The following is a 27,302-nucleotide window of genomic DNA, read 5'->3' as shown; positions in this document are numbered from 1 at the left end:
TGAGTAAACCAGATCTAAAGACTGAACTCTTGTAGATATGTTACAAAGGTTTAAGTTTTTCTTTAAATTGCATCCCTCATAGAAAAGCAGTATACAAAGAACATCTTCCAAGCAGCTGCTGCATCCAGATCTATTCACTGATACCAGCTTTCTTAAAAATGACAACAGAAGTGAATAAATCAGAATCTTGCTCTTGCTTTATGTTCGTTTTTCATCTAAAATAAACATCTGACTCCATAAAACTTTTTTTATATTACTAAACAAAAGATTCATACTGAACTTTGTGGATAAGTGCTGCTTTCACTGAGCTGTCCTGTGACAGAAGGCTACTGACAAGTTCTTTGATAAGAACTTTGCCTTCTACAGGTTTGTCAGCCCTCACCTGCATCAGATTCCTGCAGTGCAAATTGTGGTAGCAAAGGCAAGAGAAGCCTGAAGGCTTTACTAGAGGCTGAGAGAAAAAGTCCTGGAGTATTTTCCTTTGATCTGCTTCACCCTAAGAAGCAGGAAGCTGGGAGACCTGGCATTGCCTCTCTCAAACAGAGGCCAGAAGGACAGAGTAAGAACCACCCTTCCCTAAGAACTCCTGCCCAGAGCATGCTGTCCAGCACACACAAGGGAGCCAATCAGAGGAAAAGTGTTAGCCACGCAGACAGAGGGAACTTCAAGTTCAAATATAAGCAGATAAAGAAAGAAACTTGCCACCAAAAGCTGAGGAAGGGCAGCATGGAGCTGAAGAAAGGGCATGACAGGGCATGCTGCAAACAAGCCACAACACACAGCTCCCAAATCAGCTGCAATTTCAGACTGAACTACCTCCAACAAAGCACTCAAACTGGAAACTGAGTGTGGATTCTCCAGTTCAATAACATTTTAAGCATTTTTATCTTAGGAGCCCCATATAGAGAAGTCTAATAAAAATCATTAAAAAGACACAGTTCAAAATGGAAAGGAAAGAACTCTTCATACTTTTCATTATAAAGAGACATCCAAAATCAGATTTAGCTCTCTACAGTAAAGTCACATAAGCTCTTCTGAACAAACCCATCAGGAGCAAGTGATTCCATCAACCTGCTTTGCTTTAAATGGCTCTCATGGTCAGTATAGGCACTATGAAATGTTTAGGAATCTGAAACAGAAGGTCTTTCCAGTCTCTTTCTCTTCTGAGAGATCAATTTTCATTATAAAACAAAACACTACATTTAAGAAGGCCAGAAATGCAAGTTTTAGTTGTTTGTCTCACAAGTCTTTATCGCTGTAAGAGAAGCACATTATCATCTAAGAAGGTAAACACACATAGTTTCATGTCTTCAGTAGGATTTTCTAAAAGCAGGGGGTTTCCTACCTTGCCTCATTACCTTCCCTGTGTTTTCAAAACAAAGGAGCCTGAAAATACCTTCTCACTTGTTATTATTCTGCAAGAAATGTATACATCAACCCTCAATGTATTCGTGTTTATAATCTAGGCTTTTTTTTTTCTAATATCAGTCTCTTTACAGTTATCTCTTATTAAAACAAGTAATTAGGAATACTGGAAAGCCATGGGTCTGGTGTACAGAAATCCCATAAATAGTACCTCAGGTGCAGGGGTTATCTACCTTGCATTAGGAAGACAGATGGTATAATTTTCTTTGTGTTATGCACCTCTATCCAAAGTATAAATGAGATACACCACAAGTTCTGCAAACGTCTCTTCTAACATCAACTGCTGCTGAAAATATGCTCCCAATTAACATGCAAGTGTCTGAAAAAGTAACTATTAAAATGACAAATACGTCTTTTCTTAACTTAGGAGGAAGTACATTGCCAAAAAGCAAAAAAAGTAGGGTTTTAAAAAACTGAGGGGGTAGGAAAATGAGAAGAGACAGACACAATAATTAAGCCTAGGGTGGCTCCTCTGATGCCTCATTTTAAGATATGCCTTTCATTAAGTGTAATGGATCATTTGCAAGGAAGAAACATTAACATGGCACTCAAACACTAAAAGTATCCCTTTATTAGCAGCATTGCACATGTACTTTCAAACAAGAAATTGCCATAAGAACAAATCTATTCTATTGATCACTGAATACAGTATGCAGATAAAGAAGGGATATGCAATATGTGAAACTTATTAGAAATCCTTAATCCAACAAAATGTTAGTAAAATGAAAAATTTTAAAGAATTATTTTGATGAACGAAATAAAGTATTTAATGTGAACTGAATTGTGTCCGTAAAAGTCCTATCAGCAACTGTGAAACAGAAAGTTCATTTCGAGTACTACTGAAAACATCATATTTTGCCTCTGCCTTTACTACCATAGTTCAGATTAAATCAGTTTCCTCTTCAATAGCCTTTGAGTACACTCAATAAAGGTAATAAATTAAATATTTTTCTCATCATAATAATGAATTTATTTTATCCAGAATACAAGAATTGTCCCTCTGAATCAGACCAATCATCCATCTGACTAAGCATTCTGTCTCTTACAGTAGCACCAAGGAATGTTAGATAAAATATTCAGATAAGTCTAACCACAGCCTGAGGTCAATTCCCATTTTATTGACCAGCATCTATAAAACTTGAGAATTAGAATGTTTAGGAAGTACACCTTTGCCTATTCTCCTCAGTACTAATTTAGGGCCTATGGTCCATAATTTTTCTAACCTTTTTGTAACCTGCTGATATTACCCACAAAATTTTGTGGAACTGAATTCCAGGGGCTCTCTATTCACGTTATACGGCAGTGCCTTTACTATTTCAAACTGATCTGTTGGTTTCATTGAGTTTCCCCTAGTTCTAATACTCCAGTATCTGGTAAATAGCAGGTCTTCTTTAGCCTAAACAATGTCACAGTGTTTAGGTACAAAAATACATAAAATAATAAAACAACAGTTGATGTCTTTGGAAATCTATGTCAAACTTGATTCTCTGAAACAGTAATATTTTTTGTTCTCACACAGTGTTCCTGGCCTACTTTATCTGCTGTAGCACACTTTCTCATCTCAGCTACTATGATTATACAGAAACAAACCTGTAATCAATATATTTTTCACTTTCTCTAAAAGATGCAGGTGCTTACATTAACAGTGAACAGCATAGCAAGAAAATATAGGAAGAATATGCTAATAAAAATGTTCCTAAAAGATATGGTTGCAAAGTCAGCTTGCTCATCCTTTAGAGAATTTGATGACGTATACATTCAGTAAGCACAAAGTATTATCCACACAATTTTCAATCAGCTTTATTACCACATACTTTAAATGACACTGTTGCTGGACTGCATGGAATGAACCCCTATACAGTGTGTATTATCCGTTCTGCTGTGGGTATCCACAGCTGTGGATGATCCACAACTAAAGCCAAGTGTTGGTACAGTATGATTACAAGGGCAGCACTGACAAGCTTACAGAAAACACACAGGATTTTCTATCACACACATGCACTTTGCATGCAGGTATCTAAAGTCCAACAGGCAGAGAATGGGGATTTGGAGTAACAGTGTTGAATTCATGGATATAGAAGCTGTAGGATGTTTAAGAAGCCACCTACCAGTGTGATGTCTCGGGAAGCAGCAGCTGCACTCATGTGTAAACTGGGTTGCCTGACAGAACTACTGCAGTCCAAGGCTCGAGCAAATGTGCCAACAGCACTGCAAGAGAGCAACAGGAGCAACAGTGAATACCCAGGAAGATACAAGCTCTTATTATCAGACTATTTCATATCTATAAAAATGGCCTTTTAAACATGGAAGTCACATACTGGTGCTGTTCAGATTTCAGATCTTTGCTAACAAAGAACAATCTGATAAAGACAAATCACTAAACGCTGCAGCAAAAACTATGACCTTCTGCCCCTAAAAGTAACAAAGTACACGTGAAAACAGCAGCTTGGAAACAAAAAGTGCTCGAAGAATTCTCATGTACCAACCTCTTAATGTATCAATTTTTAAATTAATTTTGAAGTCAAAGGTTCTCCACAATTTGGGGTTTACAGTCCGAACCATTATTTCTAAAATTAAAATGCTATAATAGTGCTTAAAAATTATAATTGAAATTAAAGAGGGGGTTCACCATGTTCCTGAGGAAATTAAAAACATTTTATTCACTTCAGTACTATATGTCTGCTACTTCCATTAGTGAGCCAAAAAAAGCATATTAGCTTAGTCGAAGGTACCTCCAAAATCCTATTTTTGTCACAAGTTTTAAGCAATTATGAAATAAATGGATCTCTCAACCTACTTAACAAAAGCATTCCATTATTGAAATGGACATATTTTTTCCAAAACTTTACTTTTTTTCCACTTTTGTTGATTAATTGTACATGGCATCTAATATAGGTAGCAGTGTGACTGTTCTAAACTGTAAACATTTCTTGGAGAACAGTAACCATTTCTTGGCAGTACACCTATGTATCATGCACAGAGAAGGAAAAGATGCACAGAGAACTTGACAAGGCCCAGCACATCATACAGGAAATGAGCAAAGATGCAGCGACACAAAGATTCTCAATTAACAGATCAGATGTTTCTCCAGCACCTGGAGTTATATAATGACTCGAAATGCATTGTATCACATTGATATCAGAAAAAAACTATTTGTTGCAGTTATGACATAAGCCCTTCTAAATTCAAAGACCCAGTTCTGCAACATATATAATACAGTGCAATCCTCTGGTTTAGGGACTCTAAGCCTCACTCAGCAATTATACCCCTCACAACTTACAAATGCAGAATTATACCAACGGTGAATGTCACTGACAGATTAACACACATTAGTGATCCCATAAATCTAATATTCAACAATAAAATAATGTGCACCAAGACTTGAACTCACTGAAGTTATAAATTATCATGGAGAAACAGATAATAACATGTGTTACAGCAATTTCATCTTGAAACTCAAAAGAATTAATACTGAATGCATGTTTCAGTACTTGCTGCCACAGTCTTACAAGTTAAGATTCAATAGCAGTGATTCAGACCCCTGGTATTAACTGCTTAAATTTCTAAAGGCTGTGAAATAAATAAGTGATATTCAAACGTTTTTCCATGATCTTTGCTCCCTCTTTACAAAGATGGCAAATATGTGACAAGAACACACACACATTATATTTTCTTCTTTTTTTTTTTTTTTTTTTAAATTTGGCAGTACATAAAACAGTATTTGTCCACAAATCACTCCCAAGAATAAGGCTCTATTGTGAACACATTTCCTGATAGTCAGGCAATCCCTTTCAACGTGTTGGCATTGATAAGGGTTGTAACTAAACCGTATTTCCTGTGATCCTTCTGTCCCTACTGTTCAAACCAGTGAATGTGGCATGACTGCATTTCCCTTCTGCTGCTACCTACTAGCTTCTTATCTTCCTTTTGCATAATTAAAATTATTTTCTTTTGGCCACAATTCTAAAACAGAATCAGAGTATGTTAATGAACATTACAAAGAACATATTCTCACAGTCATTCTCTGGCAGATCAAACTTTTGAGGCTGATTCAGAGCCTGAGGGTATTCCGCTGCCCAGCATGTGAAGTCAAAATAAAGACACAATATAAAGCTAGGTTTATTCTGAATAAGAGATAAAGAGGTAAGAACTGATGCATCAGTGAACACTGCTTCCAGTGCTGTACTGAGTAGGAAAAGATTGAAACCATCAGGATGCTGTGTGGGAGCCTGAGGCACATGAGTGCAAAACAAATGAATAATAAATAAAACACATAAAGACAAAGTAAAAAAAAACAATATAATAAAATATAATGGAACAAATATGATAATAACAAGAACAACAGAAATTACTAACAAATAATAAAATGCAGGCAGTGTGCCATTTCGGGGGACAATAGGGACAGGACAGAGGATGGGGATGGCACAGGACACAAATGGAGGGTGTGGAGGTGTGAGGTGTGTGCATGTCTGTCGCTGTCTTGAATCAAACTAACTTCCAGTTTTGCTTTCCACAGAATCTTGTGAAAAACAGTGAATTTCCAAATAAGTGTAGAAATTTTAGAGCATTTGGCTCTTAAGTAGTAACTAGGTTCAAAACCAAATAATGATATACAGTGCTCTGTATAATCTAGCTATGCAATTCAGATCCACATTCAATATTAATTTTAGAAATCACTAAAATACTTTAATTTTTATGTTTTTCAATTAAAAATACAGATATGAGGAACATTGATGCAAAGGTCAAAGACTACCTTTGTCACTTTTCTTTGCATGATTTTTTTCTAATTCCGTTATTCAAAAATTGTTTTTAAAAAGGAAATTAAAAAAACCTAACCAATGCCAATTCTGGAAGACACACTACTCTTCACCTACCTGCTACCAAAATAAAGCCCATATTAAGTCAACACAAGCTGAACAGTCACACCCTAACCACTAATTTTTCTTAACAAACTTTCAATATTAATGTCTTGTTAAGCTTGTAGAATTCAAATAATGACTGTAAGTAGCTCACTGAAATTATATTTAATTCAATAATAGCAGTAATAAACTTACAGCCCAAAAAATTGTGCTCAGCAAGCTACATAGGAATCATTTAACATGTAATTAAAATACTTATACTTCAAACAGAAACCAACACTCCCCACATTTTCCAAAATAAGCTAAAGCCAAAAGCCACACAGACAGTGAATTACACATGTGGCAGAGAGATGGACAAGAGAAACAATTAATATTATCAGCAGACAGATCACTCTCTGCACAGCCTGCATCAACAAGCAGGTATAAGAGCTCTAAGGATTAGACCAAATGATCCAGTGTCACCTTAATTAGGTTTTCCTTGGTTTAATTATCTTAAAGAGCAGAACCAAGAATGTTCTCTCAAGCATTTATAACAGATTGCAGCTGACAACCATACAAACAAAACAAATGGATATCATGCAGTCCCAGGATCTATGATTATGGAGTAAATCCACATATTCAGCAAAACTCTGCGAGGTCTATGTCCAAAAAAACCTGAGTGAGATCTCTGGGCTTGCTGTGCCTATGTGCCCTACATTCAGGCAAAACTCCAGATTAGATTTTGAACACAGAAAATACATTCCTCCAAATTTCTTATAGTTCAAGTCTAAAACATTAAAGGATGTAATTTTTCACATTTTTGCATAAGATTAATATTAGTGGTAGCCATGGAAATGACAAAGCAGCAAACACAAGAAACTGTCCTAACAAATTTCCAAAGATTCAGTGGCTCATCAGTAACTAGTTCTGAAAAGCGCTGTTATTCACCAAAGAAAATCTGGAACCACTGCAATTATACATCAGGATAAAAACAGCCTCTGCTTTCCCCAGTAGCAACAGCAGTCCAGCAACAAATTACATCCAGAAAGTCCTGGATCCAGACCAGTACCTCTTGATTTTCTTCTACCTTGTATTCTTGAAAATACACCTGAGACATACATCCTTCTTAATCTGAGGATGTTTGTTTTGAAGTTGTTCATTTTCTACATTATCTGTTTCAGTGACACCAGACACGTAGTGGCTATACTCTGGACAAAGCTGTTTGAAGTGAACCATATCTGTGCAAAATCCATAACTGTCCACAGATACTTGCAGACTAACCAATGAGACCTATGCCTCACCTCTGAGCTAATATTTCTGAGGAAAACAAATAAGTGATCTTTGGTGGTTTTCTACATATTAGGAAAGCCTTTTGTTTTCCTTCTTTTTACTCCAGTGTTGCTCTTCACTGTAAATTAGAAACAGTCCTAAAAGATGACCTCTTTAAACTGCTCTGAATTTTACAAACAGCAAATTAATATCTGATTGCTCTTTAAGAAAGTGTTATGATATTTAAAGTAGTGGAAAGAAGATAATAATCTTCAGTGAAGACACACGTAGGCAACAAAATATTAATTTAAAACTGAAAATGCATCAGAGATTTTTATTACTCAATTTTGCAATATCTGACCTGCAGAACATATTCAAAGTAAAATGATGCTGTTACAAAAGATACATTTTCTTTGTATTTCTGAGCAACTGCCTGTACTGTGCTATGCTTCATTATTATCACTTCAGATATTTACAGCAGAAAGGGAGATGACATGATAAACCTGGAAAGTCACCTGTCACTATTCTTTTGCTGAAAGACTCTCAAAGTTAGAGTAAGTGTGGCATGATATACAAATGTATGCTATGAACAACCTTCACTTTCATTACTACATGAATAGAAATGAAACATATATAAAATCTTTATTATTCAACAGAAATAGAATCTGATAGATAAAGTAGTTTAATTCACAGAATGTTATTTAAGGCATCATCTGTATGCCATCCTGCAATTTCAGTCACAGAGGAGATGTACAGCCCCCTAAAAACAGGTCCATGAAAACTCTGCTACAGAAATTTATTCTTTATACTGCAACAGATCAAAGTTTATTTAAAAAAAAAAAAAGACACAAAAAGAAATTCAGCTCCAAATCTGAATTAGTTCTTTTCAAATGGATTTGGGTCAAGAATTACAGTAATACAAAATGCACAAAGGAATAAACATATACTAGCCAGACATGACAGACAGGCAGAAACACAGAATTTTTTATATGCCTGGTAAACTTGATGTGAACATATTTTTCCTTTTTATTGCCAAGCCATCTGCCTGCCATTAAATGTTGTAATTCACCTTGCTTCACAAAACATCTAGTTTTGTTAGCGCAGCATTGGCATCAAGATTTTTCCACCATTTTTGCTGCATAATTTCATGTTGCAATTCTGCCACTGAATTTAATTACCTCTTTAATGAACTGCAATTCCTTTTACTTCTCACCACCTCCAGAGAATCCAGAAGCCTAGTAATACTGAAGCATTCAAACCGATGTTTTTTATGTATTTATTTTCATTTATGAGCTTTGGGAATCTTGTCTGCTGCCACTGACTACAATAATTTATTTCACAAGAACAGAGCGTTACTGTTGGATCACATCTGTAAATGTTTTCACCTAGTGTTCTGAGTTAATGAGTGCATTATTTTCCTCACTCTAATGAGAGACACCTTGCCATTTGAAGCTGCATTGTCTTCCCTTCCTCAATAAAGGATAAATTAGTGTAACAAATATGTATACAATCATAGAACATCTCCAAATACACCAACATACCATGAGCACTTATAACTAAATCAATAGTAACCAATGGAAATTGAATATAATTACTGTCCTAGAGAAAATGGAAAGGTGGGAACAACACAGAAAGGATCAATCTCTAATTTAACATGATTAACAAGTAATTTTTCATTCTTCTACGATTGTACACCAAAAATATAGCAGGCATTGAAATGAAGAGAAATATGTCAGATAGAGGTATGCAATGCCACTTTAATGTCATACAAAATTGAAGTGCAAAATTTTAAGGTAGAGATACAATGCTTCTAGACTATTTTAATTAGATTTCAAAATTCTGATTTGTTAGAAATTAGCTGGGACCTCAAACATCTGTAAAATAGCTTCATTTAAAGATATATTCCTTTCAGAAGACTATGTTGATAATGTAGTTAGATGAAGCAGAATAAAAGAACTACATTCTTCATGGTTTCACCGAATCATAAAGCACATAAATGAAACTAGAATACACCAATGATCTATCATGTAATGAATTTAGACCAAATTTGCAGATAGAAAGAAAATTAAAAAAAAAAAAAAAAAGAGGGGTCATTTCATGTGCTCTCACCATCTGTCCAGACCAGAGCCTACTCCTCCTACTGCATTTGAGACTGGGCAAGATAATTTTTGACTCTCACAAACAAAAAAAAAGACAGGACTATCATACTGTACAGACAATAGGTAAGCTTTTATTTCCTAACATTGTGCAACTTGGGACAGAATTTAAAAAAAAAAACCAAACATAAGATCTGGCAATGAAATTAAGTGCTGCTTGTATATCAGAAGTGACAAGATGACTGGAGGAAACAAGGTGTATCTATACCAGTTCAAATTAGGAACAGAGTTTCAAAGCCCCTGTCCGCAGCATTTTTATCTACTGCGTTTTAACCAACAAAAAAAGTATCTCATAGCATACAAATTGGGTTTCTGCTAAAAGTAATTCCACATATTCATAGATATTTAGTCCACAGGACCTGATTGGAGTTATGATTAAAAATAAAACTGCTCAAAAATGTGCAGTGTGGACATTAGGCCCTCAGCACTAAACATTTCAATTCTACAAATCCATTTCTACTGTATTGAACTCTTTGCTTATGCGGACAGAGCTAAGGTGCTGTTGCAGCTTCTCAAACTCCTGTCCTGTGAAGCTAGCAGATGGAGAAGAAACATTGCCAACATGTAGGACAGAAGAAAAACTGGTTGCTGAAGTTGTATCTTATTTGAATGGAGTAGAAAATGCTGTTGGACTTTTCATTGCTGCAGCAAAAACATTACCCAAAAAACAACTCTGTCGCTGTTGAGCCGCTAGCAGAGAAAAGAACCCAGTTCTCAGTGGCAAGAAGGAAAAGACCTTTTTTGATTTCATCATATATATAGAGTTTTCAAAGGTCACCCAGATTAGTCAGTCAGAAACCTCCCCCTAGTCCTGATTGGCCAGGCCTGCACCTTCCAAATCTTGGGACACTGTTTTTAATAACATCCAAACTTTATCTTTATTTATAAAACACAAAAGGAATTCTCATGAGAAAGACCTGTGCTAGCCCCACAACTCAAACCCAGAATACATTAGTCTGATGCCTCAAGCTTCTCCTAACAGATGCCTTTGCCAGCTCAAGCAGAGTCCTTACCCAAACTATGTTTCAGTAGCAGCAATAAGGTACTTTAAAGATTTGTATGTCAAGCAAGACTATTTGGGGAGGCCAAGGTTATGGATCTTTTTGCTTTTCTCAAAATCTCCACCAATTTTTCAGCACAGTTATCTCTAATTCCTGGACAGGATAGGCACATTCTTCTACCTTTCTATCCAGGAAATTACTGCATACTAGGGCTTAGTGAGACGCCCAGACTGACCAAGCCTAAAAAACCTAAGAAAAATGCCTCTCATTCCTGAGCCAGTAAAAAAACCTTGTAAGACTGGGGAAGCTATGAGGCTAAGGCAAAATATAAATATAATAGCAAATGGGCAACACAAATAAAAAGAGTATTTAAACACCTTCTAAAAAAACAACAAAGCTGCTTGTGTGATTGAAAAATCTGAAGCATTTAAGGAAAAAAGCAACTCTTCTTTAAACCAGATCAGACTGGAAAAAAATGAGAATAAATACTCAATTCTTTTTATACAGCATCTAAAAAGGATCACTTGAAAATGCTTTTCAAATGTCAAACACAATAGCATACACATACTTAATGAAAATCACACCTGGCAACGTATTTAGGAAAAAATTCTTCTTGTCATGTTTTTAAATGTGCAGAACTAAACCTAGTCAGAGAAAGACCATTCCAACTGGAAATCCAGCAGGCACAGCCAATGCCTCATGAACTGCAGCTAGGCCACAGCAGAGCTGTCTGTAAGCACTGTTCAGCAGACCATAATACCAACTCCACTGGTACTCAAGCAGCTCTTAATGGTTCTGTAAAACGAGCCAGTATAAATCCTTCAAGCACAAAACATACTGAATTGAAAGTTTCCACCAAGTCATCACAGAGCTATTTTTCCAGAAACTGCTGAAAACCTGTCTCAGAAGCCACTCAGTGCAATGAATGGCAAAAAATGGCAGAAAAGCCATTCTGCATCCTGTGAATACAAGTATATCAGAGCTTGGAAACAGCTTCTGGCAGTTGAAAAGCAACTTCCAAACATGAATGGAGTTCTGTGGAAGAACATCGACAAAGTTGCACCTGAGTAACACCTGGCCATTCAAGTACCACAAGACCTTGAATAGTTACAAATAATCAGCCATGATCCACCATAACAGAAACCATCTTTACAGAAATGTATCGACTTTTAAAAAAATGCAGTCTTGGTCAGGGCACAGCATTGCAAAGGATATCTTAAATAACAGGAGGAGAAAGGTTAAGTTCTTCCTTAGGTATTTAATTATTCTCTGTCATTTCCCAGCAGACTGCTTACTGCTACACTCTTCTGGGAACATCTTTGGCTCCACAGAATACTATTTCAGCTACACAGAGTGGCTGCAAGACAGGGAGTAGAGGAATTTAAAAGCAATGAATGAACCCTTCAAAACTCACAATCTTCATGCAGATGCTTTTTTAGGGCACACTATAATAACCTACCCATATATCTGCAGGTATTATATTGCTGGTGAAGAAGTACTTCTGATTCCTGGTTTCTGTGGAGCATCTACTAGACACTGTAACCTTCTAAACACTTGTTAACACCTAAACCCTTCCGTCTTGCTTGAAAATTTAACAAGGGCAGGAAAAAAATATAGTATTTCATAAAAAGGATAGAACATTCCAAGTGGGAGAGTAAGAAAAAATCAAGTGGATCACCACCTGAACTGTAAATCAATAAATGGGCACCCCATATCACCACACACATAAGCTGGAAAATATAGAGCACTTTTTTTTTCCTTCTTGAAATGTTTTGTTCAAAAGTGAGAAAGAAAAAATCAAAAACTAAAAACCATGTAAAAGGATTATTTGCCTAAGAAGATTTGAGATTACACTTTGCAAGCAGGTTACAGAAAATACAGCAAATGGACTTATTCAGGATAAAAACCACGTTAACTGTGTTCTGTTACCATTAGAACAGTACCTTTGTAAGTATGAATTAGAGGACAGGCAAAACCTGCTGTATCCTATGAATGTAGAATTGTCCTTCAGTAAGAAGCCTAGAGAATTTTGAAGGTTTTTGTTTTAAAGTAGAGAAATAAATATTAAAGGTATTTATTAATTCAAAGCACTTTGATGTTCCTCTCATAAATCTGCATAATCATGTTAATTTAAAAAATTGAACTAACCTGATTGTTTAACTAATGAAATACATGACTTCAAAACTTTATTTCAATATTCATCCAAAATAATTGCATCGCATATTATTCAGCCTATGTGGCAACTTCTGCACCCCTTTCATTTGTTAATATTTTCTTTTATTCTATTCTTAACTTCTGTTTTACGCCATGAAATTCCAAGTACTGTAACACAAGACTGAATTATTATTACAAGTGAAATCATTTACTCTGAGGGGAAAGCAAACTGACATCTGCATTCAAAGTATCAAATTCTACCATAACCTGAAATACAGGGAGTGTAGCATTATTCCAAAACTCACTTTCTTTTTCTCCCTCCTGTGTTGCTAGCTTCAATAAATATACAAAGGGTCATGGTCTGATTTTCTCTTTTAGCTAACCATGGGAAAGAGAAGGGCTCACAAAATGGCAAACAGAATGAGTAACGCGATATAGGGGAATAAATAGTCAGTACAAAAAGAAAAAGGATTTTTTAATGAGAGGATTTTAATCTTACCGTGCTACAACTAAAAACTGGTCAATCTGACGGTCAGTAAGGGGGCTATCTGGATCCCATACTTTTACTTCCAGCTTTGCCTGTTCTCTGTCATCTAATTCTCCTGTCAAAAGGTAGATGGGACAAAACACTTATTACTCACAAGGTTTTGCTTTGTGTAGTTCTTGCACTATGTTTAAAAGAGACATTGTACATTTTTTAACATATACACATACACACACACACAGAATACTTAACAATCAGCAGTTAGCCATTTAAATTCCATAATGCAGCGTCACCAAAATAAATATCTTCCCTTAACATCAGCATTTCAATTTAAGGAGACATTCTTAGGAGGCATAATAACAATGAACCTTAATAAAATGTTACTATAAAGTTAAAATCAAAACCTAAGTAAGCGGTGGTTTCTTTAAATTTCTTGTCTACTATATCAAAGTTACTGTTTCACTTAAGCCATACTAAAATGAATTTCACACTTAACCAGCTTTAGCAATTAAATTCTATCCAATTTGTATTCTATGCCCTCAAAATACAAATCATAATGCAAAAATGCTGTCTACTATATTTAAACACTTTTTACATCTTCAGCCACTACATTATCTGTATTGTTAAAATAAATCATACTATTCAAATTGCTGTGTACATTGACTGGTTCTATGCTTTTATAAATTAGTATATAAGGCTACATCACAAGAAGGTTACTGTGTAATACATCTTCATTTCCCAGCTTCATTTGGCTGAACAGAACAGTTGTGTACATGCACATGGCTGAAACAATGGGGGTGGTTTCCAAATTTTAATTTGTGCTATATTCATTGTTACAAGAGTATGGCATTTGTACTGCATAGAAGAACAGTGAAGTATGAATTTGGTAAAAGGAATCACATTCATAAGCCTAGATCTTGTCTTGCCTACTACACCAATAACTTCTCCTGTAAAGCAAGAAACATTTCAGAGGCTGATGAAGAAGCACCACATATTCTACCAGTACAAGAAGATTTACCTGTGGGATGCAGCCAACACATTTGTGGCCACAAGAGACGATAACAGTAAAGTCAGAATCATTGTCTTTCCCTGCTGTTTTAAAATAGGACTGTGTTTTTCCCTCAGTGAACATGTGAAAACCACTAATGTTTAGCTGGTTGCCAGTACTTGTCAGTGACTTTTACAAGCTACCATAAGAATAAAAACCTGGTTTTGGATTCAGCCATTCCATTCCCTTTGAAAATCTAGGCTGTGTAGGTACCTCTCTGATCACACAGAAGATCACTTTAGTCTGTGTTATTTCTTGTGATTTAATGAAAACAGCCAGTCTAAACATACACAGTATCACCAAGACACGAAATAAACCTGTACACTTAAGAGTCTGGAAGCAGAGAGCAAACCAAGCACTGACTCTTCAGAAATCACATCATATATGGTGAGTTCTCTAGCACATTGATTCTGGAAGGAAATTAAAATGTGATATATATTTATCCCTAGCAAACACACAAGTTAAAACTGCACCATGCTGTCTGGCTAATGTTTCAGGAACAAATTTCACAGTCACATTCTCAGAAAAACACTGTAAATTACTTTCTTTCAACACACAAGCAATAAAGAATTGGTTGCCTAATGGGACTGCATCTTCTGTTCAAGCTAACTCACAACCAGTATTGGAGACAAACTGTTAATTTCTGGCATGTTGGATAGGATTTTAGGTCCATAAACTTATTCTATCGATTGCACACCTGTCAATACATTCATTTCTTCCATCTGTGACAGACACATTGTGGGTGATGTTCTACATTTTATAAATAATCTCTGAGTGTTTCATTTCAATCTGTTAATATATATTTTTTAAATATCTTTAATGTTAGTTAACTGTTTCAGGACATCCTATTCTGGAGATCATAACAACACTCAGGTAGACTAGACTTCTCACAAAGAGAAAACATCATACAAACACAGCACCAGGATTCAATCGAAACATGTCACTATCCTGAATCAAGTTTGCAAAAAGAAAAAAAAATACAGGACTACAATTATTACTTCAATTACAGGTAATTAAACAATTGCTACTATAAGTGTTGTATCTCTTGATAAAGGTTACAACCTGACATAGGCTAAATCTGAAATACTGCCAAGCAGTATTTTGTAATGGCAGTAGACATAAATAGGACACAAGAAATGGAATATCTATACCAAAATAATCTGAACACATATAATAATTGCAATATTAAATACCACTACAACAATGGTAGACAGAGGTTTCCAAAAATAAGTGGTGTCTGCCAAACCACACTTTAAAAAGCTACCTAATTCCTGATTTTCCACTTACATGGCAGAATAGAATCACTTAAAGACAAAAAGCAACCTCAACAGAACAAACCATGGAGGCAGTCAAGCAGTGCTGTAGAAATCTTTGAAAAGTTCATTTCAGGAATAAGTACTGGGTTAGCTTCCTTTGCCTGCGCTAAAAGCATCAGTATAGGAGGATCATATAAGATAAACAGGTCTTCCTTCAAAATAATAATTATAAAAACTCTGTGCTTTACTTGTTTGATCTGTCAATCCTTAGCTGACCATGCCTGTACCACATCCTATAGGATTTTTAACATACCATACCACTTTAAAACTAAAATGCAATTTCTCTGTTAGCACATCAACATTTATCTTCTACATTGTTGAATTTGACATCAAAGTAAAAGACATTCAAACTGAACAGATGATAAAGTTCTCATAGTATTAATTCATTATATTGCAAACCCCAGGTCACAAAGGAATGGGGGAGTTTTACTTTCAACATTTTCAGTACATCTGAGAAGTTCGGTTTTAAAAGTGTCACTTTCCCTTACCACCAGCAGCATACCCAATACAGCTTCTGAGAAGTCCTAAGCAATTTTTTTGAATAGCTGGTATGACATACCAGTATATCCAACTTGTTCTAACCACTGTTTACAATTTTATTATAGCCAGGCTAATCCTGATGACTAATTTTACTGGAAAACATTAGTAGATGGTCAGAAATATGTCTGGTTTACTCTTCATCAGCCATTCAGTCCCTTATTTCTCATGACCCTCTTCTAATTTAAAAAAAAAAAAAAAAGTTAGATTTTTCTTTCAAAGGAAAGTAAAAAAGTTTTGTATTTCAGTTAGTCATTTTAAACAAGTGGAAGCATGAGATGACCCTCTACACAAAAAAAAAAAAAAAGGAGAAGAAAAAATTTACAAAACAAAAGTAAACCAAATGTATTTAAGATCAGGTACGAGAAATTAAAGATCTACTTAGTTTTTAGATTTCACTTCCTGCAGATAAATATCCCAAATATCAGATACATCATGATTCTATGCTCTTCTTGTATCCAACTAAAAGAAAATTATTTCCAATATAAACTATAAACAGCTTGTTGGAGTACAATTCTTTGAATATATATAAAACAATACTGCAATATCATATGTTATTCAGAAACTAAATATGAAACTAAGTAAGTTAGGTTTTATTTAAAAAATGGTTTTCAATGAAACAAATTCCACTTCTAATGACAAACAGTTGATGAAGTATCTAATTTTAAAGACACTGGGATATATAAAGTCTTATTTTTGTATTTTGCATGATTTGCGCTATTTTTGAAAATACCTTATTGTCTTTCTCAAAAAGTAATTCAGCTGTCAATTCAATCCAAACGTGCAAACTAAACAGCTGTGAGAGCTGCAGTGCTCGGCTTCCTGAATGAATGCACCTTTCAGAATATGCAAAGCAGAGGTACCAGCTGCTGGATCCTTCATCCCATGGGACAGAAACTCCATGGTTGTGGGGTTTTGGTCATAGTAAGGCAGTAGATGTATCCATGGACTGAACTGGACACTAGAACAAGAGTTTCAACCACAGAGCTCCTCCTAGTAAGCAAATTCATTTATTCATACAACCCCCTGAAATCAGCCAGTTTGGAGGTGTGTGTCAATTCCTCAGACTCACCAGACATTTAAGCAGACAAACATGAAGGCATTTGCAGAGACTCATATTCTTAATGCTTAGCACAGAGCTAAGAAGTCAATTCAGCGTCTTCATCTCTTTATCAGTTTTGTACTTGTGAACAGGAATATCTCTTAGCTAATGTTGCAAGGATGTGGAAGAGAAATACTTGTTGGTTCTTATCCACTGCTAGATGAGTTCAGCATGCAACACAATGAAATTTCTTTCACTGAAATATGGGTTCAGATCTCGCAGATAAAGCATTTAGCAGGTTTTTGCCTGAACTCTTAGGGAGTATACTATCTGCAGGTAATCCTAAATGTTTTTTTATCATAGTTTCATGTGCTGTTTGTGTGCCATTACTGTAAACATAGGTAAGTAATCAATGAAAATGAGGCTTCAGTTCATGAACCACATCCTCATGCTGCTATTTAGACAGTCTGCAAACATTTTCTCTAACTTGCAGAGTAGAACAAGTAGAATCACACTGAATTTTCTTGTACTGTTTATGAACAAAGTTCCAGACACTAAGCTTGTCTATCTAATGTAAAATCTGAGCTTTCTTCATGGATGAAAAGTTCATTAGTTCCTCACTAAAACAGTCAGCATGTTCATCCTGCATAAAATTCTTACTACTGTTTTTTAATTATTTTTTTTCTCATTTGCAATTCTCACCAGTACAGATAATCAAAAATAATCCAAAAAACAAATTCAAAAAACTTACACTTAACACTTAAAAAATATAATGGAGTTAGGTGCAAATAACTTCTCTGATCAAACTAACATGAGAAAGCTTAAATGAAAAGTGTAGGCAAAAGAAAAAATATTTGTTAACCTTTCAATTTCAAAACAATCTCCCCTCTGCCTTAGCTTGCCTGACAGATTTATATTCAGATTTAAGTTATTCAGATAAGGAGTTGTATGTTCATACGAATCTCATGGTAAAAATTTACAAACATAAGACATGTATGAGGACTAGAAATGAAACATAGGCTACATATAGAGATTAAAAACAAAAGATATCACACGATACAGGCCTGTTGCATGTCTACAAACATTTAAACTGCTACTGGGCATTTTTAAAGCCAATAAAGCAGGCATATAGTCCAATCAACACCTATCCTCTAGAGCTTGAGTTAATAAAAAATATTTAGTCATTCTTCACTTGAAAAATCCCTTTTGAAATAGAACTGCCTCCTATGACAAAGTTCTTGCAGTGTTCAGCTTTACTGTACTTATAATTTAATCACTGATGATAAAAGAGCTTTAATTCATCGTGTTCTAAATTCCTAAAAATTAACAGAAAGAATCACACTTGAGCCCAGATTAAACTGAACTCTAACCACACATTAATGACCAACTTCTACATAATGTTGCATCAAGAATGACTGGCTTATGGAAATGTCCAGTGCTGGAAGGAAGGAACAAACAAGGCTGCCTCCTTCTCAAAACCCTGCAGAACTGTTTTCAGTTTTTCTGAAATTCGTGAAATAAGAACACATGAGGAAATGGAGTTTTCAGGAAAGCAGAGTGAAAATGGTTCTGAGTGTAAATAATAACAGTACTGTACTACATATTAATCTTAATAGTATTTAAAATGCTTGCTTTTGAAAAAGGAACACCACAATGCAGAGACATTGTATTCTTAAAAAAAGAAACTAACAAACAAAACAAACACACACACCCTGCCCCCCTCAAAAAAGAAAAAAAAGAATAAAAAACAGAAAAACCAACCCCACACAAAACCAAAAACAAAAGCCTGACAATTAAAATGAAATCTGTGGTCCTGCAGTTTTGGGTTGGGTTGGATTTTAAAGAGCCTTAATGTTACATATATGCAAATTCCCTGTGACTTAAGCATTCTAAAGAGAAATAAGACTTTTCGTCTGAATAAATGTAAACAAGACAATTTAGAGAAGAACTTTTTGTTTAGGATGAAATGTATTTTGACTTATTCAAATGTAAAACACCACATTTCATCTGCATCTGCTATTTATTTTTCATCTTCTACAGAAGAAACTTAGAAGAAAAATCAGACTTGCAGCAAAAGAGCAAAGAAACAAAAATCTGGACTTACAATAAGTCCTTTTAGGCAAAGTTACTGAGGTAGAAAATACCAGCAAAGTCAATTAAACACTAAGACGTTGCTGCCTGAGAAGTGATTTGAGTGCTCCTGGGGATAATAAGCACATAGACAGCACACAATAAATAACTGTATCCTTCGTAACACTCACTACCTGACAGAACTCATTTAGTATTTGAACAATCTCAGCCAAGGCTCCACAGCTGTTATTAACAACAAAATCTTTCTGACAGCAATCATGCACAACCTTCCACACCACCAAAGCAGCACAGACCATTCACGCTGCACTGCAAGCAGAGGGCCGAAATAAGACACCTACTTTAACCACTTCCTTCAAGCTGTAGAAAAATAGGAGTTTCATACCAAACAGAACACTAAAAATAGAAGCCTAAGTCTCCTTAAGAAGCCAAAGACAGCAGGGTATCATGGCTCTTTTTTTACGAAGACCAAAACTTCGACTGACTTCATCTCCAGCATAAATCAAACTTCGGAATGGCAGATATGCCTTTACAATTCAGGGCAGGGATAAAAAAATGCAAGCAACCAATAAACGAAACCAAACAATGACAGAAAGAACCTACTCCAACTATCCCCATGCAGAACAACCTGCATAACTCACCTCAACTGCTGAACAGCCTTTACAAAACCTAATTGATAAACAGCACAATTTCCAACTCTTCTCTTAACAGTGAAGTTATAAATGATCCAAAAACTGAAACTCAGAAGTTTCCATGCCCATATTTGGCCTGTTTGATCAAAATTATACATACACTTAATACCTCAACAAATTGTACCAGGCAACAAGTATTCTTAAATAACATCACTGAAAACACTTCATAAAAATTATGTTTTATAATGCAAAGCTTCAAATACCTAATTGACCTTCTGTAGTACATGTGGCTGCAGCCCTAAACTACAGATTTTCCTTGCAACTGCATGATTTGGCAGAAGCAAAGTCTTTACTGAAAACAGGCATAAAGAGGCCATTTACAGGTGTTTTGTTTAATTTCTAGTAAAAGTGATAAAAGTCCATAAATGTACTATTAATTGTCTAGCACAAAAATCACTAACTCAGCTCCCTAAAAGTGAGATTGGCAAAATCGATGTAAAGGATATTATAATCCTATTAAAATTTGACATGAACAACATTACAAAGAGTATTTTACTGATTGTGATGATCATCATTTGGCAATTAATTATGCAAAATTTAATATATGAGCTTAATAACAAAAAATATCTTCAAATCTGACAAGGGATTACCATGTTTAAATTGCCTAACCTTCAATAAACAGCTCCTACTTTTAGAAGGTATCATAGAAAAAAATTCATGTTAACTCAAAGTCAAAAATGCAACCAACAGAAGCCCCATTTGAGAACAAAATATATTTGAGCAGATATAAACAGGAATTTTATTACTTCTTGAGATTCACCTCATCTAAATATCTGATCTATTTCAGATATCCATTTTCAGCTGAGATTAACCAAGCCTAGTCAACATCCTTTTACTCTGACCATAAAGGTAAGTCTTACTGGGTTAGCACCATCACACCTGTTATGTCTGGTGTTCTATTACAGCTTCCACAAAGAGGAGCTCCCAAATCTGTTTGTTATATCTTTTGTTCCATGCATTTCCTTCTGAAAAATCCATTGAAATGGAAAGCCACCATCTTATAGTTGGACCAAGACTGCTCTGCTTCTGGTCTATTCTGGCCAATATTTTGAAGTTATCATTCATTTCGTTGCTAACTTACCAGATTTTCTGTCAAATATAACATTTCATGTTCACACTGAATGTTGTGAAATCAATTTCCACAAGGTTCCTAGGCATCTAGAAGCAAACTTGAGCTAGGCATAAACATCTCCTTTTGCACTTGTCCCTAGAGGTGCTTTTTACTTCAGGCTTCGAGCTTGCTTTCTGCTCTCTGGATCCCAATAAGGTCATCTTGAGTTGACAGGAAACCTAATTTTAGACACTGACTGTGAACCCCCAATTTACCCATAGAACAACGGAGGTATGCAAGCTACTAGACACACCAGTTCCTCAACTCCACCCAAAAATAACATGGTTGACAGCTTTTTCCATGAAAATCTTTTCCTCACATACTGCTCATCTCAGAACCTAAAGGTGCTGCTGTTGTCACCTTCTGCGTGTGCACAAGAAAAGCAACTCTTCCTTTGATCATACCTAAGCAAGTGGCTTCACGCTAAATCCACTAATTTATCCTTGAAATGGCAATTTCTTTCACTCAAAAATGAAACACTACCATGGCCTCAAAATCAGCAGCCCTTATGATTATTTAAAGCCATTTAAAGACAAAAGGTTAGACAGATTATATTTGAGAAACATTAAACTCCAGGAAAAAAGAGGCAATATTTTCTGAATTTTATTTTTTAAGAACTACCTATTAATGTATCCTGTTCATATCCAGCAATTGTCATAAAAGTGATCACATAAATTACAGACCATATTTTCTGGATAAACAATATTTGTTTATCCTGTCAGATATTTCTCACAGACACACATTATCTGTCTTCAGAGTATCTGGCTGTCCAATTTTTAACTGAAATATTTGAATACAGAACCTTCTAAAAATACTTCATACCAACATTTTTTAAAAAGGACTAATTATTATCTTCTCACAGCAGAATTAAATCGTTGCAACTACATCAACACTAACAGAAATAATCCAGCACACAGACTTTTGACAAGAGAATCAGATGCACCATTCAAATAACTGCTGCAGGTCTCTGGCTGTATAAGTGATTTTTAAATTCAGCAGTGGTTTATATCATAAATGGGAGCATTATGCACCACAAAGTAACAGAACAGATCCATTTCATGAGATTACAGTTGAGTTTCACTATTCTAAGATATATTTTTCATTTACTAAATGAAAAAAAAAAAATTAGTTACAAGAGAAGCATTTCTAGAGCCAGAAAATACAATTCACCAAGTCTAAGCATCCTGAACTTTCATAATATTAAAAAGCCAAACAGATTGTAGATGAGTTTTTCATCTCTCTTTTTACTTGTAACCACGTATAAACTTAAAACCCTGACATTTCAATAGTCCCAAACACTAAAAGACTTGAACTCTGAGTTTAATAGTTTCCATTTAGTATGTTGGGTCTATTAAAAACATGCTCTTACAACTGAGTTGCAGTAAGAAGCTCAAAAAAAAACAATGAAGACTTAGAAAACACCCTTAAAGGAATTAATTTATTCTTTTTCAAAACAGAAAAATTTAGGAAACTGAATTCAGTTTGTCTATACATCATCCAAGATTTGCAGCTTAAATTTGTGCAACTGCTTCCTTTCTTCCTATTAAGTGCTCAATTACTTATTACTTGAACTGCATTAATTCTAAAATGCTTTGGTTTCAAAAATGGAATCAACTGCAGAGCAAGTGCTCTTTCTAGGAACTCATTGGGTATTTTCAGGTGTGCAAGAGGGACTCAGGCTTTTCGTTTACAATTTTATGTACTAGAAGGAGGGGGGAAAAAAAGATTTGAACAGAACATCTTTCCTACAGGCTGCTTCTTCCTGCATTTCAAATACTCTAATTCCTCTTCTCTATGTCTTAGTAGGGGGTACTCCTTTTCCTTGCCCACTGCACACTCTTTGTATTGCTTTAAAAGCCCAGAGAGAAAACAATTGTTCCAAATCCCTGCTCCATAAAGAATTCCCTAGAGCAGGGCAGTCTCCTTTTAAACCCAGATGCAAGAGATAAGCAGCACTGGGCTGGGACCATTAGCATGTGACTCTAAGATCATCCCTCCAGGCTATTAAAACAGGAACTTGCAAACAGTCTGCCATTGCTGGTGGCAGCACTCAATCAGGACTAGCAGCCAGTTCTCCAGATAAGCCTTTAAACCAAATCATTCCACATTATACCTGTCAATCTCTTGATAGTGGTCTCCTTCCATATACCTCCTCATGGAAACTGAAAACTCATTTCCCAAACCAACCTTAACCCTTCCTGCATCCATCACCCCATTTCCCTCTCTGAGATGTTTCCATTTTGCCCAGTGATGTCTGGCTCTACCTGCCTTGCTGTGCACTCAGAACCCTTGAGAAGGCACGATGAGAGAGCCAGATGAGCCAAAAGGAGCTGCTGCACACAGGCAATTAACTCCCAGGAAACATTCTCCCCAGCCACTTCTCCTGCTCAGGTCACCATGTGCACGCTGCTGCTTGGGGACAGCTGCCACTTCCATGCTGCCCAGGATGACATCCCCACTGCTGGCTGACATCCCCCTGACAGCACAGCAGGGCCTTTCCCACAAGGCTGCTTCTCACAGCCCCTTCAGACCCAAATCAATTCCATACATTTATGAAATATATGAATAGGAGTTCCTTCGTACTCTATAACATTCCCTTCAGCTAGAAAAAAATTAAGGACATTTCACATCACAGAGGGAGAAAACAGTCCTTGTGATTGAGACACATTACTAGAGGTGGGAATAATTTTTTTTCTTGTCACTCTTCTTTTATCGTCCTATTTCCTACAACATTGTCCAAATTTCAGAAGGCATTAAAATGACTGGAGCATTCTCAGACCATCAATTGAGTCAAAACCTCTATAACTACTGAAAAGTCCAAGACCTTGACAATGTGATCTATTTAAAAAGGAAGCAAATAAGAGAAATTCAAATTAATTGTTGGAAGAGAAATCAAATTAATTTTCTGCATTTGTGATGACTGGACAAAAGTGGAGAGGTTCACATGCATCATGAGAGACCTAAAAGATATACCTTAAAATGAAGCACCTGTAGGAGAATTTACAGAACAATTGTACTATATGAACAAATAGCAAGCGACTTGAGTTTGGACAAGCATCCTCTCAAGATTTTTACAGGATCTCAGGGATACAGGAGCTACTAAAAGAGACACATGAACTCAAATCCATTTGTGTTATACTCAGGGTGTGAAGGAGGGAATGTGAGCTAAAGAAAAAGCAGGGCAACTAAGCATGGTCAAGACTTACAGCTATACGAGCCAAATTAGTCGAAATTGCAACAAAGACACAGTGGTCAATAGGCCTTTTATAAAGAAAAATCCCTCCTCACATAATTGCTGAAGTGCTGCAGAAAGATCATAGAGGGACACAAGGAAGCTCAAGGTGACAGCCTACTGGATTTCTAATAGGCTTTAAACAGGTTTTAAGAAAACTAAGAAACCACAAGTGACAAGATCTCAGCATGGATGAACAGCTGGTGGTTTGATTCAGCATGGCTCTTCCTACACCGCTGGGCTGTTTTCTTGAAAATGCTGATTTCAACACTTAAACATGTTAAATTGCCTAGCACTGCACTGTTCTGCCAGATACTGCTACACAAAAGCAAATGGACATCAAAAATTTATTTTGATAAATCACTTTAAAAAAGCCATAGGATATTGTTATTCCAAATTGCAATAATTTCCTTGAAAATACAATTGTTTGGTTTGGATATTTTTTGCCAGAGAATTACTGCACATCGTTTCACTAGACTTACACATCATGCCCAGAATGCAGTCACAATAAAGTTTTTTGTTAGATTTGTTTAGAAAATATCCTTTGCTTCAGAAGTTTTAGTAGAGCTTTGACAGACAGAAGAGCAATTATTGACCTTTTTTCACTTTGTTGCAGCCTTTCCACTTGATTCACAACACCACGAATGAATGGAAGTAAGCATTACTTAAGAAATTACTGATTTGGCCCATGAGATTACTGTAAACAATTGGCTCCCCTATTTGCAACACGACTCCAATTGTATTTGTTTAGCTAAGCTGTCATGCGTTTTATTTTGTGCAAACGCATTTACATTGTGTGACAGCTGCAATTAGGCCTATGATGGCATGCATGAGGCAGAAAGAGCAGCGTAGGCATGTGACAGGAAAAACAATGCATTAGATGAAATCCTACAGAGCAAAAAAAAAATTTCCAGTTTCTCCCATTCTTAAGCATTATCCTACTTCATAAACTATATCCCTAATGCCATGCTAGCAGTTTTCTCTCTCTCATTCTCTGCTTTTTAGCCAACCATGTAAAACAACCTGTCACTGTATCAGTAATTCCACTGCCTGAGCCACACTGGTTGAAATGCCAGAATTTAAAAACATTTGGATTTTAAAGCTGTGAGACAAGTAAGAATCAATGTTATGTAAAAGTCTACCAACTATCGATCTAAACTGGTTTGACTGCGTGCAATCACCCTGTACACAAAACATGACTAAATAAAATCTGTTAGTTAAAGGTGACAACAATTTGATCACATTCAGAACAATTTATCAAAGTATGCCTTGTAACCAAGTAACAACAATAATAATGACTTGCCCAAAGCAACACTGAATACGGTTTTGTTCTTCCTTGTTTAGGGTCTTTACTGAACTTACTAATTATGTATTTTACAATCAGTTGATCAAATACAGTAGGGGAATGCACCAGACAGCAGCTTCTGGCCACCACATGCAGAGAACCAGACACCCTGCTCCTGTACTGTGTAGTAGGGATGCTCAAACCAAGATACTCCTTGTCCAAATTCGTGCTTTTGATTCTCAGAGATAAACCTTTTTATTCTTGCTTTGCACAGAGGAGAAGAATGCTACCCTGTGCTGGAAACAGGTGTGAAAATTGCTACATCCACAGGATAAACCACTGCAAAAATGTGCTGTTAAAACCAAGAAAGGACCTTCTTCAGTATGCTACTAGCCAGAATTTGAGTCAACGCTGCAGAACACAGTCTCCTGTCTTCCAGCATAATAAAAGTAACTAAAAAGACTCTAAAAATCTTCAAACTAGAGTATAGACAGACTGTAACACTTGGCACTGGGGGGACGAAAGACTTCACACAACCATATCATTCAAAGCTGACAACTTTTACTCCCAAGTTTTACTCCCAAGAATGGTGATAACAAAAGTCAGAAGAGACTGTGGAAAGAAATCTGCTCTGGTCTTTCTCCAAAGTTACAGTCTTCACTAAATGTGTGATCTAAGCGATTTAGCTAAACCATTACAAACAAAAGTGGTATAGATTTACAAGGTTTACACAGTTTCAACCAAATTTAAACTTTGTTTATATTTGTTTATTGCCATTGTGTAAAGGATTTATGATTCAATGTAACTTAAAGTGGAAAAACAGAAAACAGTTGAATCTGGCATACTTTATTATGCATCTTGATTTTAATAAACCTTTTAGTCTTTTGAAAGTAGATGTTCTTTTCATTTCAAAAATTAAAGAGAAATATAAATTTATCCAATACACCCCTGGGGCATGGAGAAGCAGGTGTGCTCTATTATCCTGAGTTTGACCTAACCACCTGGTTTTGCACTACGTTTTACCCAAGGATGCAAAAGTAGCAACATCTATGAAAGGCAAAAAGAATCTATTCCTACAAAAAACACACATCATTCTCCAATAAATACAAAAAAATCCAAAACAAAAACATAGTCCATTCAGATAGAAGATAAGCTATCACAATATGGAGAAAGTGCAAGCAATTTGAATTTTGAATCTACTAGAACACATAGCCTGTATTTCCAACAATCGAATTTCATGTTTGTAGAACATCTTTTTACTTTTCAGCCATGTTGTGACTGGTCTTCTGAAAGCTACTCTAAACTGGCATGTCTTTGATCATTTCAATTAGATTTATATGCCAGTAACTTTGAAAATAAAACAATTTAGGATGTGTGAATCTTCAATTTGTCTAAATTTTTTTACTGGTTTGGGGGATTTTCTATAGAAATGAAATATCACTACCAACCACCTTCAAAAAGTTAGTCTTCCTTTATGTTATAAGACAAATTTTATGTGTCAAAAAATTCAGCAATGCTTTTTATTTTATTTCACAATACTATTATTAGATTATATAAAACCTGGTTTTTCCTAACTGATATGATGTTGTCTAAATTCTCACTTTTAATTTCAGGTGATTGCTCT

At 35.6% G+C, this 27,302-nt stretch overlaps 1 protein-coding gene across 3 annotated transcripts in view; it reads right to left on the bottom strand.

The window, feature by feature from the left end:
* MTA3 (metastasis associated 1 family member 3) overlaps positions 1 to 27,302 on the bottom strand; it is a 135,772-nt gene that overhangs the window by 69,250 nt on the left and 39,220 nt on the right. For all 3 annotated transcript variants that reach the window (XM_085054955.1, XM_085054954.1, XM_085054956.1), the window contains exons 7-8: positions 13,343 to 13,445; positions 3,534 to 3,633 (exon numbers count right to left, since the gene is read on the bottom strand). In XM_085054955.1, the coding sequence (XP_084911081.1) occupies positions 3,534 to 3,633; positions 13,343 to 13,445 (203 nt within the window). The remainder of the gene's footprint in view (positions 1 to 3,533; positions 3,634 to 13,342; positions 13,446 to 27,302) is intronic.

This window comes from Lichenostomus cassidix, chromosome 3, assembly GCF_008360975.1.
Source record: "Lichenostomus cassidix isolate B80296 chromosome 3, HeHo_3.0, whole genome shotgun sequence".
In the NCBI taxonomy this organism is placed as follows: Eukaryota; Metazoa; Chordata; class Aves; order Passeriformes; family Meliphagidae; genus Lichenostomus; species Lichenostomus cassidix.
This window is presented reverse-complemented; position numbering and strand designations above follow the sequence as displayed.